Source organism: Microtus oregoni, unplaced genomic scaffold, assembly GCF_018167655.1.
Source record: "Microtus oregoni isolate MIOR12 unplaced genomic scaffold, Mior012 000029F_ref0000214, whole genome shotgun sequence".
Lineage (NCBI taxonomy): Eukaryota > Metazoa > Chordata > Mammalia > Rodentia > Cricetidae > Microtus > Microtus oregoni.
Genome location: NW_024543088.1, coordinates 28,956,294 through 28,975,277, shown reverse-complemented (window position 1 = coordinate 28,975,277; position 18,984 = coordinate 28,956,294). Strand labels below are relative to the sequence as shown.

At 38.3% G+C, this 18,984-nt stretch overlaps 1 protein-coding gene across 4 annotated transcripts in view; it reads right to left on the bottom strand.

Annotated features, from left to right (window-relative positions):
- Positions 1-18,984, bottom strand: part of LOC121464952 (interleukin 1 receptor accessory protein) — a 148,770-nt gene that overhangs the window by 44,757 nt on the left and 85,029 nt on the right. For all 4 annotated transcript variants that reach the window (XR_005976593.1, XR_005976594.1, XM_041678085.1 and 1 more), the window contains exons 3-4: positions 13,752-14,037; positions 10,250-10,436 (exon numbers count right to left, since the gene is read on the bottom strand). Coding sequence is in view for 2 of the 4 variants with exons in the window: in XM_041678085.1 (XP_041534019.1) it covers positions 10,250-10,436; positions 13,752-14,037 (473 nt within the window). In the remaining 2 variants the exon portion in view is untranslated. The remainder of the gene's footprint in view (positions 1-10,249; positions 10,437-13,751; positions 14,038-18,984) is intronic.

Below are 18,984 nucleotides of genomic sequence, written 5' to 3'. Positions count from 1 at the left end.
GTAATTGCACTGTGTGTGTATGTGTGTTGTGTGTATGTGTGTGTGTGTGCGTGCTTGCACATGTGTGTATATTTGTGTACTTGCGTATATGTGGGTATATTTGTGTATGTGTGTTCATGTGTGTATATGTATGTGTGTGTTAATATGCATGTATATTGTATGTATATATATATGTGTGTGTGTGTGTGTGTGTGTGTGTGCATGTGTGTGTATGTGTATACACAGGCTTCTACATGTGTGAGTGTGCACTTGTCTGTGCGCCACTCTCTCCTCACTTGTTCAAACAGGTTTGCTTTGAATGTACAGCCCACCATTTCACCTAGACTAGTAAATCTGTGAGACTGTAGAACCGCCCAGTCTTGATGTGGTTACAGATGTGCTCACCACAACTGACACTTTATGTGGGTTTGGGGGATCCAAACTCAAGTTCCCATGTTGTACAGCAAATGATTTACCCATTGAGCCATCTATAAACTGTGAGGACTCTGCCTTGGCAATAGTTACATAGAAGTGATTATTTTCTCAATCTCTTATCTAGATTTTATGTCTTCAATCATTGTACTGACTCTCCAGAGACAGACTTACCCACTTTTTCTGCCCCCCTCCTACCTTCCCTCCCTCCCTCCTTCCCAACTCCATCTCTCTCTCCCTCCCTCCCCCTCTTTCAGTTTCTCTGTGTAACAGTCCTAGATGTCCTGGAATTTGCTTTGTAGACCAGGCTGGCTTCAAACTCAGAGAGATCCACCTGCCTCTACCTCTCAGGTGCTGGAATTAAAGGCGTGTGTGTCACCACCTCCCAGTGACTCTTCTCACTTTATTTCAATTACTGACTGCTTCAATTATCACAGAGATGCATCCATTTCTCTATGTGCAATGTGACTGTTTAGTTTCAAGATAGCAACCGCTCTCTGATTGTCTGTCTACCTGCTACCCTGATGTCTTAGACATCTCTGGATTTATGTGATATTTACTAAGTCCATAACTTACTCCAGAGTATCCTCCATTTCTCATCTATTGGTTATTAGCATCACCATTCATGGAGACAGGAAATTCAAAAATTGGAATAATTTGATATGAAATATGTAAGAGGCAACTGCTCTCATAGGACATCAAAGTTTCTTATGAAAAGCAGAACTTTTTCTCTCTACTACTTTGTGGGGCTTAACATTACACTTTTTTTTTTAAAAAAAAGATGTATTCAATGTTGTTTTACATGAGTGAGTGTCTGCCTGCATGTGTACATATGTACACATGCATACATGGTACTCATGTTGAATTGTGTGTTCCTATTGAGATTGCACGGAGCTGGGCCTATATCTCATTTATCATGCTGAACCCCACTCTGTGCCTATGAGGAAGCTGTTTATCTTTAGCCAGTGTATTTGTATGTGAATAGAAGAGTCCAGCAGTGAGTGAAGTAGAAAGTCACCTTAAATGGACATCACATAGGTAAAGGTCTACAGGTGTGACCCGGGGAGCAGCCCATGATAGGAGTGGAATCTGTCTTGTTCTGAGAGAGAATCCTAGGCAGAGGCCATGCATGGGGAAAGTGAGAAGAAGGATAGAAAGTGTATAGGAACACAGAGAATTGAGAAGAAGTCATGTTGGTAGACAAGGAAGCTTCCCACAGTGAGGATTTGGTTTTTTGGAGTGAATCTGTTAATATCACCTCACTAATAAATACTAATACCAATACCAATACCAATACTAATACTAATATCAATACCAATACTAATACTGTCACCTGTAAATACTTCTGTGTGCATCTCTAAATTAAATCCCATCGACAGTATAATTAAGGCCCCATTGTTCCACTTAAAAGTAATGATTTATTGCTATTATCTGTGTTCCACGCTCAGAATATTCCAGTTTTCTATTGTGTTTTGTAATGTATGTGAAACAGTGCTCAACTGTGGACCATACACTGCAGTAGGTTATTGTATCTTCAATCTTTCTGTCTCTCCTGCCCACTGACTTCCCTTCCCACTCTCCTCCCCTCCCTTATTCTCTCTCTTGTCTCCCACACTCAATTCTCCATATCTATTTCTTTCGTACTTATTTTAGCACACAACAAAACATATGCAGAAACCAGTATAATCGTGTGAATTAACTATTGAGTTATTACAACGTATATTATCTTTGTAAACACCAGCAAGACCAGGAATATAATACTGAGAATCACCATTGCAGGCCTTCCACACAGCCCTGGTCAGTCAAATGTCCTTCACTATTTTCTCATCCGAGTAGAACCCATTTAAACTCTCTGAAACAGTCTCATTGCAGGTATAATTTTACCATGTATGTGTAGGTCCATTGTTCGATATGTGGGTTCATTCTCTTTCTAAAAAAATCATTACATGTTTCCCTAATATGGTACTTTTCCCTTTTATATCAGGAGAACCATGCATATGTGGTTTGCACTTTGCTGATTTTAGACTCATGATGTAGTAGCTCCAGGCCTTCCTGTGCTCTCTGTGTCTCTGGTATGTCAAGCCATGGCACGATATTAGTTTCAGAAAAAGAATAATTCTTATTTCTCTTTGTTTACTAGTTTTCACGATCACACACTGACTTCCTATATAACTAGTTAAGTTTCAAAATTCTCATTACATACTCTGGTGAACTGAAACCACTGAATGTTTTACCATTAGGAAATTTCAGGTTGTCAATTTCTGGCCTACAGAAGGCATGAGAAAATATCATTTAAAAATTAATCATAACCAGCAGAATACAAGAGATAGAAGAAAGAATCTCAGATTCTGAAGATAACATAGAGAAAATAAACGCACTGATCAAAGAAAACTGCAAGTCCAACAAACTCTCATCATAAAACATTCAGGAAATATGAGACACAATAAAAAGACAAAACCTAAGAATAACTGGAGTAGAAGAAGGAGAAGAAGTGCAGCTCAACAGTCCAGAAAATATATTTAATAAAATTATAGAAGAAAACTTTCCCAACCTAAAGAAAGATGTACCTATGAAGGTTCAAGAAGCATACAGAACACCGAATAGGCTGGATCAAAAAAAAATCCCCTCGCCATATAATAATCAAAACACAAAGCATACAGAATAAAGAAAGAATATTAAGAGCTGCAAAGAAAAAAGGCCAAGTTACTTATAAAGGTAAACCTATCAGACTTACACCGGACTTCTCTATGGAAACCATGAAAGCCAAAAGGTCCTGGATAGATGTACTGCAAAAACTAAGAGACCATGGATGCAAGCCCAGACTACTATACCCAGCCAAGCTTTCGTTCACTATAAATGGAGAAAACAAAACTTTCCAGGATAAAAACAAATTTAAACAATACGTAGCCACAAATCCAGCCTTACAGAAAGTAATAGAAGGAAAATCACTAACCAAGGAGTCCAACAATGACCACAATAACTCAGACATCTAGAGACCCTTCACCAACACTACCCAAAGAAGGGAAACACACAATCTCTACTACCAAAAAAGTGACCGGAGTTAACAACCACTGATCATTAATATCACTTAATGTCAATGGACTCAACTCACCTATAAAAAGGCACAGGCTAAGAGATTGGATACGAAAACAGGATCCAACATTCTGCTGTTTACAAGAAACACAATTCAACCACAAAGACAGGCACCTTACTCAGAGTAAAGGACTGGGAAAAGGCTGATCAAGCAAATGGACCTAAGAAACAAGCAGGTGTGGCCATACTAATTTCTAACAAAGTTGACTTCAAACTTAAATCAGTCAGAAGAGATGGAGAGGGACATTTTATACTCATAACAGGAACAATTCATCAGGATGAAGTCTCAATCCTGAATATCTATGCACCTAATATAAAAGCACCCACATACATAAAAGAAACATTACTAAAACTCAAGACAGCCATCAAACCACACACACTAATAGTAGGAGACTTCAACACTCCTCTCTCACCAATGGACAGGTCAATCAGAAGGAAACCTAACAGAGAAATTAGAGAATTAATGAAGGTAATGAATCAATTGGACTTAACAGACATCTATAGAATATTCCTCCCAAATAAAAAAGAATATATTTTCTTCTCTGCAGCTCATGGAACCTTCTCGAAAATTGACCACATACTAGGTAACAAAGCAAACTTCCACAGTTACAAAAAATATTAGTAACCACCTGTGTTTTATCAGATCACCATGGATTAAAGTTAGAATTCAACAAAAATGCTACCCCCAGAAAGCCTACAAACTCATGGAAACTGAACAGTCAACTACTGAACCATACCTGGATTAAGGAAGAAATAAAGAAAGAAATTAAAGTCTTCCTTGAATTCAATGAAAATAAACAACATACTCAAACTTATGGGACACTATGAAAGCAGTCCTAAGAGGAAAGTTCATAGCACTAAGTGCCCACTTAAAGAAAACAGAGAAAGCACACATTGGAGACTTAACAGCCCACCTGAAATCTCTAGAAAAAAAAAAGAAGCAGACTCACCTAGGAGGAGTAGAAGACTGGAAATAATCAAACTGGGGGCTGAAATCAACAAAATAGAAACACAGAAAACAATCCAAGGAATCAATGAAACAAAAGCTGGTTCCTGGAGAAAATCAACAATATTGATAAACCCCTATCCAAACTAATCAAATGGCAGAGAGAGAATATGCAAATTAATAAGATCAGAAATGAAAAGGGGGACATAACCACAGACACAGAGGAAATTCAGAGAATCGTTAGATCTTACTACAAAAGCCTGTTTGCCACAAAACCGGAAAATGTAAAAGAAATGGACACTTTTTAAGATAAATATCATATACCAAAGTTAAACCAGGACCATGTGAACAATCTAAATAGACCTGTTAGTCGCGAAGAATTAGACGCTGTTATCAAAAACCTCCCTACCAAAAAAAGCCCATGACCAGATGGTTTCAATGCAGAATTCTACCAGAACTTCCAAGAATACCTAAACCTATACTCCTTAATGTATTTCACAATATAGAAACAGAAGAGTCATTACCAAATTCCTTTTATGAAGCTACAGTTACTCTGATACCAAAACCACAAAAAGACCCAAACAAGAAAGAGAATAACAGGCCTATATCACTCATGAATATCGATGCAAAAATCCTCAACAAAATACTGGCAAACCGAACCCAAGAACATATTAGAAAAATTATCCATTATGATCAAGTAGGCTTCATCCCAGAGATGCAGGGCTGGTTCAACATACGAAAATCTATCAATGTAATCCAGCATATAAATAAACTGAAAGAAACAAAACCATATGATCATTTCATTAGATGCTGAAAAAGCATTTGACAAAATTCAACATCCCTTTATGATAAAAGTCTTGGAGAGATTAGGGATACAAGGGTCATACCTAAATATAATAAAAGCTATTTACAGCAAGCCAACAGCTAACATCAAATTAAACGGAGAGAAACTCAAAGACATCCAACTAAAATCAGGAACACGACAAGGCTGTCCACTCTCTCCATACCTCTTCAATATAGTGCTTGAAATTCTAGCAATAGCAATAAGACAGCATAAGGGAATCAAGGGGATTCGAATTGGAAAGGAAGAAGTTAAACTTTTGTTGTTTGCAGATGATATGATAGTGTACATAAGTGACCCCTAACACTCCACCAAAGAACTCCTACAGCTGATAAACACCTTTAGTAATGTGGCAGGATACAAGATCAACTCCAAAAAATCAGTCGCCCTCTTATACACAAAGGATATAGAAGCAGAGAGGGAAATCAGAGAAGCTTCACCTTTCACAATAGCCACAAACAGCATAAAATATCTTGGGGTAACTCTAACCAAGGAAGTGAAAGATCTCTTTGACAAGAACTTTAAGGCATTGAAGAAAGAAATTGAAGAGGATACCAGAAAATGGAAGGACCTCCCTTGCTCTTGGATTGGGAGGATCAACATAGTAAAAATGGCAATTCTACCAAAGGCAATGTATAGATTCAATGCAATCCACATCAAGGTCCCATCAAAATTCTTCACAGATCTGGAGAGGACAATAATCAACTTTATATGGAAAAACAAAAAACCCAGGATAGCCAAAACAATCTTATACAATAAAGGATCTTCTGGAGGCATTACCATCCCTGACTTCAAACTCTATTACAGAGCTACAGTAATGAAAACAGTGTCGTACTAGCATAAAAACAGAGAAGTTGACCAATGGAATCGCATAGAAGACCAGAATTTTAATCCACAAACCTATGAACACCTCATTTTCGATAAAGGAGCTAAAATTATACAATGGAAGAAAGAGAGCATATTCAACAAATTGTGCTGGCAAAACTGGATGTCAATCTGTAGAAGAATGAAAATAGACCCATATCTATCACCGTGCACAAAACTCAAGTCCAAATGGATCAAAGACCTCAATATCAGTCCGAACACACTGAACCTGATAGAAGAGAAAGTGGGAAGTACCCCACAACAGATGGGCACAGGAGATCGCTTCCTATGTATAACCCCAGCAGCACAGACATTAAGGGCAACATTGAATAAATGGGACCTACTAAAACTGAGAAGCTTCTGTAAAGCAAAGGACACTGTCACTAAGACAAAAAGGCAACCTACTGCCTGGGAGAAGATCTTCAACAACCCCGCAACAGACAAAGATCTGATCTCCAAAATATATAGAGAACCCAAGAAACTAGACTTTAAAATGCTTATTAACCCAATTAAAAAAATGGGGCACTGAACTGAACGGAGAATTCTCAACAGAAGAAGTTCAAATGGCCAAAAGACACTTAAGGACATGCTAAACCTCCTTAGCAATCAGTGAAATGCAAATCAAAACATCTTTGAGATATCATCTTACACCTGTCAGAATGGCTAAAATGAAAAACTCCAATGATAGCCTTTGCTGGAGACGTTGTGGAGGAAGGGGTACCCTCATCCATTGCTGGTGGGAATGCAAACTTGTGCAACCACTTTGGAAATCAGTGTGGTGGTTTCTCAGGAAATTCGGGATCAACCTACCACTGGAAACAGCAATACGACTCTTGGGAATATCCCCAAGAGATACCCTATCATATGACAAAAGCATTTGTTCAACTCTGTTCATAGCAGCATTATTTGTAATAGCCAGAACCTGGAAACAACCTAGATGTCCTTCATTGGAGGAATGGATGAAGAAAGTGTGGAATATATACATATTAGAGTACTACTCAGCGTTAAGTAACAATGACTTCTCTAATTTTGCATGCAAATGGATGGAAATAGAAAATACTGTCCTGAGTGAGATAACCCAGACCCAAAAAGATGAACATGGGATGTACTCACTCAAAGTTAGTTTCTGGCCATAAATAAAGGTCACGGAGTCTATAATTGGTGATCCTAAAGAAGCTAAATAAGAAGGTGAACCCAAAGAAAAACATATAGTTATCCTCCTGGCTATGGGAAGTAGACAAAATTGCCAGAGGAAAAATTGGGATCTTGGGAGTGGGGTGGGATGGGGGTAAAGGGAGTTGGGGAGAGAAAAGTGAGAAGGGGAGGATGGGGGCAACTTGGGGAAACAGGATGATTGGGATAAAGGAAGGTTGGATAGGGGAGCAGGGAAGCACAAATCTTAGTTAAGGGAGACACCTTAGGGTTGGCAAGAGACTTGAACCTAGAGTGGCTCCCAGGAGCCCAAGGCGATGTCCCCAGTTAGTTCCTTGGGCAGCTGAGGATAGGGCACCTGAAATGACCCTATCCTATAGCAATACTGACGAATATCTTGCATATCACCATAGAACCTTCATCTGGTGATGGATGGAGATAGAGACAGAGACCCACACTGGAGCACTGGACTGACCTCCCAAAGTCCCCATGAGGAACAGAAGGAGGGAGAACATGAGCAAGAAAGTCAAGACTGCAAGGGGATCACCCACCCACTGAGAAGGTGGGGCTGATCTATTGGGAGCTCACCAAGACCAACTGGACTGGGACTGAAAAAGCATGGGATAAAACCGAACTCTCTGAACATGGTGGACAATGAGGGCTGATGAAAAGCCAAGGACAATGGCACTGGGTTTTGATCCTACTGCATGTATTGGCTTTGTGGGAGTCTAGCCTGTTTGGATGCTCACCCTCCTAGAGGTGGATGGAGGGGGGAGGACCTTGGAGTGCCCAGAGGGCAGGGAACCCTGACTGCTCTTTGGACTGGAGAGGGAGGGGGAGAGGAATGGGGGGAGGGGGAGAAGAGTGGGAGGAGGGGGAGGGAAATGGGAGGCTGGGAGGAGGCAGAAACTTTTTTTTCTTTTTCTCAATAAAAAATTTTTAAAAATTAATTAATTTAATAAAAAATAAAATGTGTTGCAAAAAAATTCTTAACAGAATACTAATACAGTTAAAAAAAAGCTGACTACTAAGTCATTTCATTAGCAATTGACCAAGAAAATTTTAAACTGCTGAACTGCACTTGTGAATTTGTCTATTTCCCCCTCTAGTTCTGGCAATTTCTAAGAATTTCATGTATTTTGAAACACTTTTGTAAGTCAGAGATACTTCTGTTGTTTCATGGCTTCCCAATTAAATGATCTTGACACTATTGTGAAATGTCCATTTCCTCTCTGGTTAACACTCACTGTCTTAAAAATTTCCTTTATTATATATTTGTGTGGTCACTCTAGCCTTTCGTTATGGTTATCTTTTTAGTTTTAAATTTTCTCTTTACTTCCTACCAATCTTCAGCAGTTTCTGTGCACTGTGTGAGCATGGCAATGGGTATACCTGTGTGCATGTGTGTGAATATATTAGTGTGCATACTTCTATGTGTACATATGTGCACATATGTATGTATACGGGTACTTTGGTATGCACAACATGTATATGAGTGTATGGGCACACATATGTATGTGTATACGTGCATGTGTATGTGTGCTTATTTATATACCTGTCTGTGTGTGCATGTATATATTTCTGTGTATACATGCATGTTTGTGTGTATGTGTATGTGTGTATATGTGCATGCTTGGATTTAGTGTTATTTTCCATCTTATTTCCATTTCATGTATAAAATGATTTCTTCATATTAAGTTTTTAATATTTATGTAAGCTTCAGACAAGTAAATTCTATTTCTGCACCCTATTTATTTATGTATTATATCATTTTCCTGATGTAGGCCTGTTGTTAAAGAGTCTGTTTTTAAATAGTATAGCCTTCTAACATACTTTTTTGCTGCAGAAATATTATTGTTTTATGCACCCTTTTCTTGAAACATAAATGGGACTTAATTTTTTTATTGCTCACTTTCATCTAAAAATAACCTTTTCTGGACTTTAGAATATGATTGCATCTTCATATGAAGAGAGATTCTTCAAAATGCCTCAGTTCTGAAATGTTCCCTCCTTTACCTTCCTCTATGTCTGGCCTCAGTCCTGAGAAGTTCCCATTTTTTTCCTTCCTCCATGTCTAGCCTCAGTCCTGAGATATTCCTACCCCTCCCTTCCTCCATGTCCAGTAATGCCATTTTCTTTCTTTCCTTATACTGATCAAATCTATCCTTTCTTGTAAGCAGGGCATCAAACTTCAAGGCATCAGGCATCGTAGGCAAATGTCTCTCTAGTCCTACAGCTCCTCCTTGCTCTAGCTAGCATTTCTGAGGAGCACAATGGTAGAACTACCCCAGCCCCATCAGAACTTCTTGCTGGGGGACTTTTGTGACTTGTCTCAGGGAGAGAAATTTCTCCCACTGCTCAGTTCCTAATGAGTTTTGCTGTAGGCTGTGTTCCCCACGTTGCTGCTGGTGGAGACTCCACAAGATTCAAAGGCTACACTGCAGTGTTGCCACATGCACCACCTTTCAATATTCACATTTTTTGATAAAAACATTTTTACAGATCCTCAGATGTGGAGTCCACAGACAGATAGATGATGCCCACAAATGACGGCAATCCACAAAACACACATGAATAAAAAATGACAGTCCTGACTCAACAAGGGGCTGAGATTCACGTCATGAATCAGCAGCTTCTGACCTCCCAAAGCAGTGAGAGGAAGCGGGCAGAATTTCTCAAAATATGTTCCAGGGAGTTAACAGAAATCAGGTAGTTAGTTCTGGGACTCCAGAGAACATCATGTGGGAAACAGTGGGCTGAGGGGAAGAAACCCACACCTCTCCTCCTAAAACAGAACAAAACAAGGAAGTGGCAGAAGTGTGTGCAAAAATATTAATGAAGAAGTCAAAGATCTGAATAGCCAAGTATCGGTGTTATCATTCAACTCAGGTATTTATGGCTATTTTTTTTTAAAAAAAAATCACATGCTCTAGTTTCCTTACCTTATACCAAGTGACGGCTGGTTTGACACTGGGAGGAAAGTAGCCATCTACATTTGGACATGTGATGTTATGAATACTATGCTCGATGTACAGTTTATGCACGGGGAGTCTCATGGGGGAATTGAAGCAGCTGTCCTTCTGAACGACTTCCAGTGGAAAGGCAACCTTGCAGCAATATGTAGTGTTCCTGAAAAGACAAAACATGCCCAGAGCATGAAGGCCCGCCTGCATTTGGTGGCACATAGCTGGGACTTCTTTACACGTGTGAGTTCAAGTGCTTCTTAAGTGACTCGCTGAAATATTTCTCACACTAATTAACACTGCGCACTACAAAGCAAACAGAGGTACCTGCTACTAATGTGCTAAAATATTTATACTCGATACATGACCTCAAACATGTATTAAAAGTGGTCATTTCAAATACTCTCGTCAGCAGTAGGCAAAGGTAAGGACAGAGTGTTTAAGGGTGCAATCAACCTTTGAAACAGAACACTTTCCAGGTTATGACCAGTAAGATTTAGATTTTTTTTTTTTTTTAGCTTTAAGGTTTTATTGGATTCCAACATCAGAACTGAAGTGTTTTGGTGTTACTGTTTCTGGCCAGTGTTCTCAATTGCCTCACATGATTGCTGCAGATAACTTTAAACTCACACTCTATTTTTCTGTGACATATCTATCTTATATATGTTAAAATCTTGGTTGTTTCTCCAATTTCTTTTTCTCAATGTCATCATTTAAAAGTCCAAATACTGAAAATTTAGGATATTAGTATTGTGGCTACCATAATATAGAAAAGAAAAAAATTTTAAGAAGATCAAAATTTCAAAAGGGGAAATAGAGACAAAGTATCCACCCAGTGTCCCCTGTGCCAGGAAAATAAGAGAATTCATAGAAAAAACAAACTAAACACGTCATAAAAAACTATGACATAGTTTTCAATATTGTTGTATACACCTACCAGCAATGATGAAGGCAGAAACAGGTACAGGAATCATCTTGCAGTGAGGGGAAAAGTATGCAGTATCGTTCATCCAGCCTGAGCTACACCTTTGTCAAGCTACGTCTCTACTACAGCTCAACCTGCATTTCTATTCTAGGTCTCCTATACAACGAACATCTTGGATATCCCTCAATTATATATATGATAATTAAAACCATATAAGTATATGATAGCCATTATCTATAATCTTAGTAACATTTAAATTCAACTGTACCATTTGAACATAAGAAATTGAACAATAAATAGAGGAAAATGAATCTAACTCCAAAGCCTTAAACATCCCCAAACCTTTCTGGCAGTTTGAATGAGAATGGTCCCCATAGCCTTACACATTTAAATACTTGGTCCCAGCTGATCTTTGGGTAGGATTAAGAAGCGTGACGTTCTTGGAGGATGTGAGTCCTTGGGGATGAAATTTGAGGTTTCAAAAGCCTATGCCATCCGTAGTTAGCTTTCTCTAACTTATGATTTATCATCAATATAAGACTTCTCAGCTACTGATTCCCCATCATGCTGCCTGCCTGCTGACATGCTCCTCACCTTGATGGCCATGTACTATAAGCTTCTGGAACCAACGACCCCAACTTAAATGCCTTCTTTTATAAGTTTCCTTGGTCATGCATCTTACTACAGCAATAGGAAAGTAACTAGAAAGAAATCTGTAGGAAAGAGTGTTATTGCTATGACAGGCCTGCCCATGCTATTCTGTACAAGAATGTGGCCCACATTGGGAATCTGGGCTAGGAAATCTATTGAATACCATAAGCAGGATTTAATGGGCCACCATAGTCAGAGCTTCAAAGATAGTCAGTGGAAGAAGAGTAACATAGGTTCTGTACCATGAGGTGCACAGCAGGGGCATCAGCAGCACCAGGTGCACAGCAAAGGTACAATTCAAGCAGAAGCAGCTAAAGGCTCCTCACCAGGGACTGACTGATGGTTACCCAGGAAATGGTAAAGGATTAACAGCTGTCAAAGTTGAAAAGGAGCTCAAAGAACATGTATCCCAGTCTTCCACGGTATAGATACTATGCCAAAGCTCCAGATTTGTGCACAACTTTCCCCAGGTCACCAGCTAAGCATTAACAAAGGTTGTGCTTTTCTGTCTCTCATCCAAAGCTCTTTTTGATACAATCTGCTTGAATGCCATCACTTATACCATTTTGGAGTGTAGATAATAAGAACAGGGGCATTCCATTCTCACTGGAAGTCTATATGTAAGTGTAAACTTTATTCCAATAAAATTGTTATCAAATGACAATCTCTAAGGGGCATCACAGGCTACAAGTACTCTCCAAAGGACTAGTGAGTTAAAGGTTTTTTGGGGGGTGGGGTTTGGGTGGAGCAGAGAACATTTTTACCTAATAACATAGCATACATTTATCAAAATGTTGTTCTAACTCTCAGTGAAGTAGAGATAAGACACATGAGAAAGGAATCAGGCTTACTAATTATTAGAGGATCAACTGTGTTCATAGTTTCCATTAATTCAAACCTTAAACATTTAGCTCAGAACCACAGAACTGGATTACACATGGAACTGGGCCTCTCAAGACACAGTTAAGGCAGATGGGGTTTTACATGGACTGTCATCCAACACGAAAACTTCATAATAGGTGGAGGTGAAGACACAGAGACTGAAAGCTGAAGAGCGAGGAAGAAGATCAGTATCGGTAAATTGCACACTGGGAATGAAACCCTCCAGCCTCCAAAACTGATACCAACATTCCTAATAAATAGTAGAAATTTGTGTTAAATTAAGTGACAGACATGTCCTATATACGACTTTAGAAAGCACATTGCAGCTTGGTAGCAAAATGGACTATGAGAGCTAAGCCCAACGGTGATGATTTTTTAAAAGGGATTTGGATATTAAAAAGCACACATCGGCATTGATGTGCAGAGAAGAAAATGGGCATCTTGAAGCATTAACAATAAAAGACACATAGAACAAAGACGGATTGTATAAACTTTGGTTGCTTGCTTTAAGTCATATTTTTGGGATTCCCAAGGGCATAGTATTCACTTGCTTCTGAAGAGAATTTTGGTTGAAATTCGAAATGTACTGTGCTAAATATATTCGATGCATCCCAAACGGTCTTCCTTCTACAAACATACCCTGAGTGTAGTGTCTTTGCCAGGTACTTCAAGAAAAAGCCAAGCATAACAGATATGAATTGACTCTTCATTGTTCATTTTCCAGGGAAACGATGCCTCCAGGCAAGGCAACCATGTAGGCAGGATCCATGGCCATGGAAAGAAGCCAATAAACTCAACCCCAGATTCTGACAACATTGCTATGTATCACTTCTTAAAAGAAACCACCTGTGAAGAATAGTCTCAGAGACAGAACCTCTCTGCACACCTCCCATATCACTGAGGTAAGGCATAACCCATCTAAAGTATCCTTCTCCTGCACAGTTGTCACGGCATGCTCATGATTTAAATAAAACCCTAGGGACTCCAAGGACAAGGGAAGGTCACCACTGAGGAGCAGCCTACCTCAACATGCAGGTGTAATTGCCTGTGTCATTGAGTAGGGTGGGCCGAAACCAGAGCACATCTTTCTCCTTACTGATGCGATTCTCTGGGAGGCGGAAGTTAATGGGCTCCTCCAGGTCCCGATCTTGCCTGGTCCAGTACCAGATCAGGGTAAGTCCAGAGGAATGGGCAGTGCTGTAGTTGTACTTCAAGAAGTGTTCAAAGAGGGGGCATTTGATGCGGGCTGGCTCGTCTTCAAACACTTGGATTTGTCTCATCGTATCTAGTCCCCAGTCATCACAGCGTTCTGGAAAAAGCAAAAAGAAAGGGTAGGTGAGTCATTAGCCAATAAAGACCCCCAGAACATTGTCTCCTTGATACTGTCTGGCCTTTTCTATGGGCCTCTTTCTCCAGACATCTCCAATAACTTCCCTCTGATAAACATACCTAATAAACACTTGCCAATAGAAAGAATTACTTCTCTCTTTATCATTACTTCTTTATCATGTAGTGTTGTGTTTTTGTTGACAGCTACCTGTGTCTTGGTATTGTAGAATCCTTCAAGTAATGTCTTTAAAAGAAGACATGTATTAATTAAACCACAGGGACATAAAGAACATAGCTAAAAAGACAACTCTGTTCTACATGGAGAGAAGACTCCTAGTTTTCCCCAGGTCTCCTGTTTTGGGGACAGAGCTGTACTGTTCAGCAGAAATAAAATGCAAGTCAATAGAAGATACCAACTTTCCACATTTAGAAAGCAAAAGGAAATACTATATTTTGCTAATTGATAAATTCAATAAAACCAATACATTAAAGATCTTTTATACATCTACATTTGTGTAGTAAATATTTAAAATTCAGTGGGTTTTACAGTTGTGTTGCACATCAACCTGGGATGTCCCTTTTATGTGAAGGAATGACCACACTGTGCAAACAGGACTGCAAACTGAGGGGGGGAAATGTCTGTTCATGTTTCAGTGATTGAAAAAAAGTTAATGGTTTTTATAACTTATTTTATGATGAAAAGCATCCACTGGTTTATTCAGGGAAAAAAAGACATAATAATTACTTTTGTTCATGAGAGTGACATCAGAATGTTACAATACAGATAGAAGATACCATAAGAATACATAAAGGATTCCATAGATGATAAGGGTCCTGTGAAAACTAACCAAACCACCAGACAAAAGTTTTATTTATTCCTTGGACTCCCAATAGTCATATATAAATACATATATAATGTATTATATAAATACATAAATTTATTTCATATGTGTATGATATAATGTATATAAAACATATGGTATATTAAATATAAGATGGATACAATATTTAAACTCAGTATAAGCTTCCTTACATTCTAAATTGCACCTACAACTTTCTATGTTATTTATAATAAATGGAAAGCATATTTTTCTTATCATATAGGTAATGGTATTTTAAAATAAAATGGCAACCAAGGATATGAAAGACTTTGTAATGGTTTAAATGAGAATATGTAAAAGAAGACTGTTCATTTGTTTCCTAGATGCCCAGGTCCAAATAATCACACAGAAACTATATTAACTACAACACCACTTGGCAAATGGTGTTAGTCTTAGGTGTATTCTTAGTTAGTTCTTACACCTTAGATCAATGCATTTTTATTAATCTGTGTATCACCATGAGGCTATGGCCTACTGGTAAGGTTCTGGCATCTTTCTCCTTCGTTGGCTACATGGCACCTCTCTGACTCCACCTACTCTCTCTTTCTATCTCTATTTCTGCTCTGATTTCCCACCTGGCTTTACTCTGCTAAGTCATTGGCCAAAACAGCTTTATTCATTAGCCAATAAAAGCAACATATATACAGAAGGATATCCCACATCATTTTCCCTTTTCTGTCTAATTAAAAAGGAAGGTTTTAACTGTGACATAGTAAAATTACATATGCAAAATAGTTATTAATCAAGAATTATAGTTGCAATATTTACTCCATTTACATTTTGCAAATTAAGAAAAACACTCTATCATCTAAGATGATGTGGGATAATTTGGGAGGGGGCATCTGGAAAACCAAAGAGCAGCCACCATTTACAAGAATGATTCCCATAGGTTTATATGTTTGAATACTTGGTCCCCAGTTGCAGTAACTATTTGGGAAGGATTAGCAGATGTGGCTTTGTAAGGGGAGGAGTATCACTAGAAAAGGCTTTGAGATTTAGGAGACTCCTGTCATGTCCAGTGTGCTCTCTACTGCCTATTTGTGGACCAAGTTGCGAGCTCTGAGTTGTTCCTGTTGCCATGGCTTTGCTCTGCCATGATGAATGCTAACCGTTCAAAATCAAAATCCCAAGTAAATGTTTTCTTTTAAAAGTTGTGTTGGTCTTAGTGCTTTGCCACAGCAATTAAAAAATAACTACACAGACCTCTTCAATGAAAACCATAAAGGGCTAGTTAAGGAAACCAAGGCATTCAAAAGAAAGATACGATAAGATCACTTTGAGTTTGAGGCCTGCCTGGTCTACATAGAAACTGATAAAAGGTATTCTCCAAATAATAAATACAAATGGCTAATAAACACTTTCAAAAGATGATCAGCATCATCAAGAATATTTAAACGACTTTAAGATTCTGTCTCACCAGTTTAGAATTACTATCATATAAAAAGCAATAGGCAGCAAGTGCTGGATGTGGGAAAGGGGCAGCCCTTTTGTACTATTGATGTGAGGATAAGTTGGTGCACACACTGAGAAAATTAGTGTGAAGGATTCTAAAACAGCCACAAATAGGAATACTACATGACTCATCTATTCTACCCTTGGACTTAACCCCAAAGGATTCTATATCATATTAGAGAGATACTCATCCAGATTCATTGATGATCTATTCATAAAAACTAGGAAATAGAATCAGCTTAGATATCCAGTAACTGATGAAAAGATGAGTAAAATGTGATCTGTATACACAGTGGAATTGTATTCAGCTATAAAGAAAAATTGAACTTGGCAAGAAAATGGATGGCATTGAAAATGCTGTATTAAGTGGGGTAATCCAGAAAGACGTTCCACATCTTCTCACTCCTAAGTAAATCTGATCTTAAATTTTGTAGATTGGTGTTTAATTTGGGGTGTTTGGAGAGCTCTGCAAGCTACAACTGATCTGGGAGATGCAGACAGTGAAGAGGCAGTGGGGAGGGAAAGGAGAGTAGCACACATGGGATGGTAAAGCAGGGGAAGAATATTGAGAGTATAAGGTCTTGCAAATGTGGGAGCAGAGGGATGGGGGAAAAGAGCAGGTCAGATGTGGGTTAATGAAAACTAACAAGGTTTGAAAAAGCTTTCTGGAAATCCAGTATTTTGTCAGCTAAGTAAAAATATGATTTAACAGCAACAATAAAAGAAGAAAGAGTGTGAACAGAGGTCCTCTGCGTGGGTGAATAATGCTTTCTCCAGAAGAAATATGTTATTAAATGAAAACCTCAGTGCATAGTGTGGAATACCTCCCTACAAGTTATTGGAAGGCCCCAGAGACATCCTAAACAACTTAGATTATTATTATTATTATTATTATTGTTATTGTTATCATCATCATCATCATCATCATCATCATCATCATAATCATTATTTGTTCTTGGTTGCCCACTGTAATTAGATGATATGACCCTCTTGTGTAACATACCACAGTTTGGTTCTGAAACTCACAAATCAAGCTAGAACTGACTAGAAAACTTCCTCTATGCTGGCTAGTTCTCACTGTGTTGAAATGTGTTTTGCAAGCCACTGGAGGTAAAAAAAAAAATCATCAATGGGCTTATTCAGTGGTAGACTATGCCTGATATAATACTGATAAGCCAAGCAAAATAAATCTATTTGTGAAATAATGGTATGCCTGTTATGGGGGTAACCGAGTGTTGTCTGATTAGATTTTAGGTCTGCCCACAGCAAAGAACTCATGCCTTCTACTGTAAACATACATGTTCAAAATCCCATGAGTGGGAAGTTCATGCTGTGGTGAGAAATGACTTACTATTGTTGTTCTGTAAAATATACATGTTCTCAAAGTGTCCTCTAAATGTTTATGTTTAAGTCTATACAATGTGCTGCTTTCAACCTGGTCAGAGAAACTTCTTTTTTGTAGTGGACAGCAGTAACTTTAGATTCCTAAATGATCAAGGCATTGAGAATTGTGACTATTGAGTGCTCAGTCCTAAAATCAATATTTCTATAGTCAATACCCACAGAACATAACTGGAGAGGGGGGATGAAAGAACATAAGAGCCTGAAACTATCACATAGTGTTGCAAAATGCTTTCTTCTGGACATGACTTGGCTGTTGCCCTCACAAACTCATGTATAACAGCAGTGGTAACCCAGACAAGACATGCCCAATATCATGTCCATCAGTAACCCAGCATGAACTAGACAAAGGTTCATGAATTCCTTCCCTAGGTAAGGTGCTTTTGGCAATTGATGACTGGTAGGGGTAGGTGGGGTCTTCTTCAAGTGTGTGGCCACTGGTAGGTTGCCCATGTGCTGGTGGATGCCCTACACCTATGCACATTTGAGCATCCCTTATTGGCATCACAGGGACAGAAAAAAAAGGAGTCGTGAAAGTGGGGTGGTATGTTGAGATTCCAGAGGGATGGGAGGGAGGAGTAAAAGGTGACAATGGTCAAGATATAGTGTATATAAGAAAATGCATGAAAAAGCATTAAAATGTCAATTAATTAAAATATCATTAAAAATTAAAATGATCACATTTTCTTTTTAAATTTTTTACATATCCTACTTTTAATCACAATAGAATGATTCAGCATGTGCAGACACTAAATTTGCAATTACTTTAGTAAGCTGTTTTTAAATAATGTTTCTATTCATTCCTTGAGTATTTCATATAGCATATTTCAATCATATTCACATCCCTTCCAAAATACCTCCCAAATCCTCTCAGATCCTCCTCCACATCATTATCCACCCAACTTCATTTCTCTCCCTCCCTCTCTCTTTAAAGCACTTTTGAAGTTGTATTAGTTGTAATATCCTCATATTCATTGAATGTTACTATTTATAGCATTTATAATATTTTTATTATCACATTTAACTGTACAAGTTGCTCAAAGTGTGAAAGCTACTTTTCTTATGGAATTATTAATTTGGATTATGACATATATTATTTGAATAATATGTATCAAATTTATAAGTAATTGTTAAACATAAAATTTTATGAAAAAAACTTTATTCATATTATTTTATATGTAAGAATGTTTTGT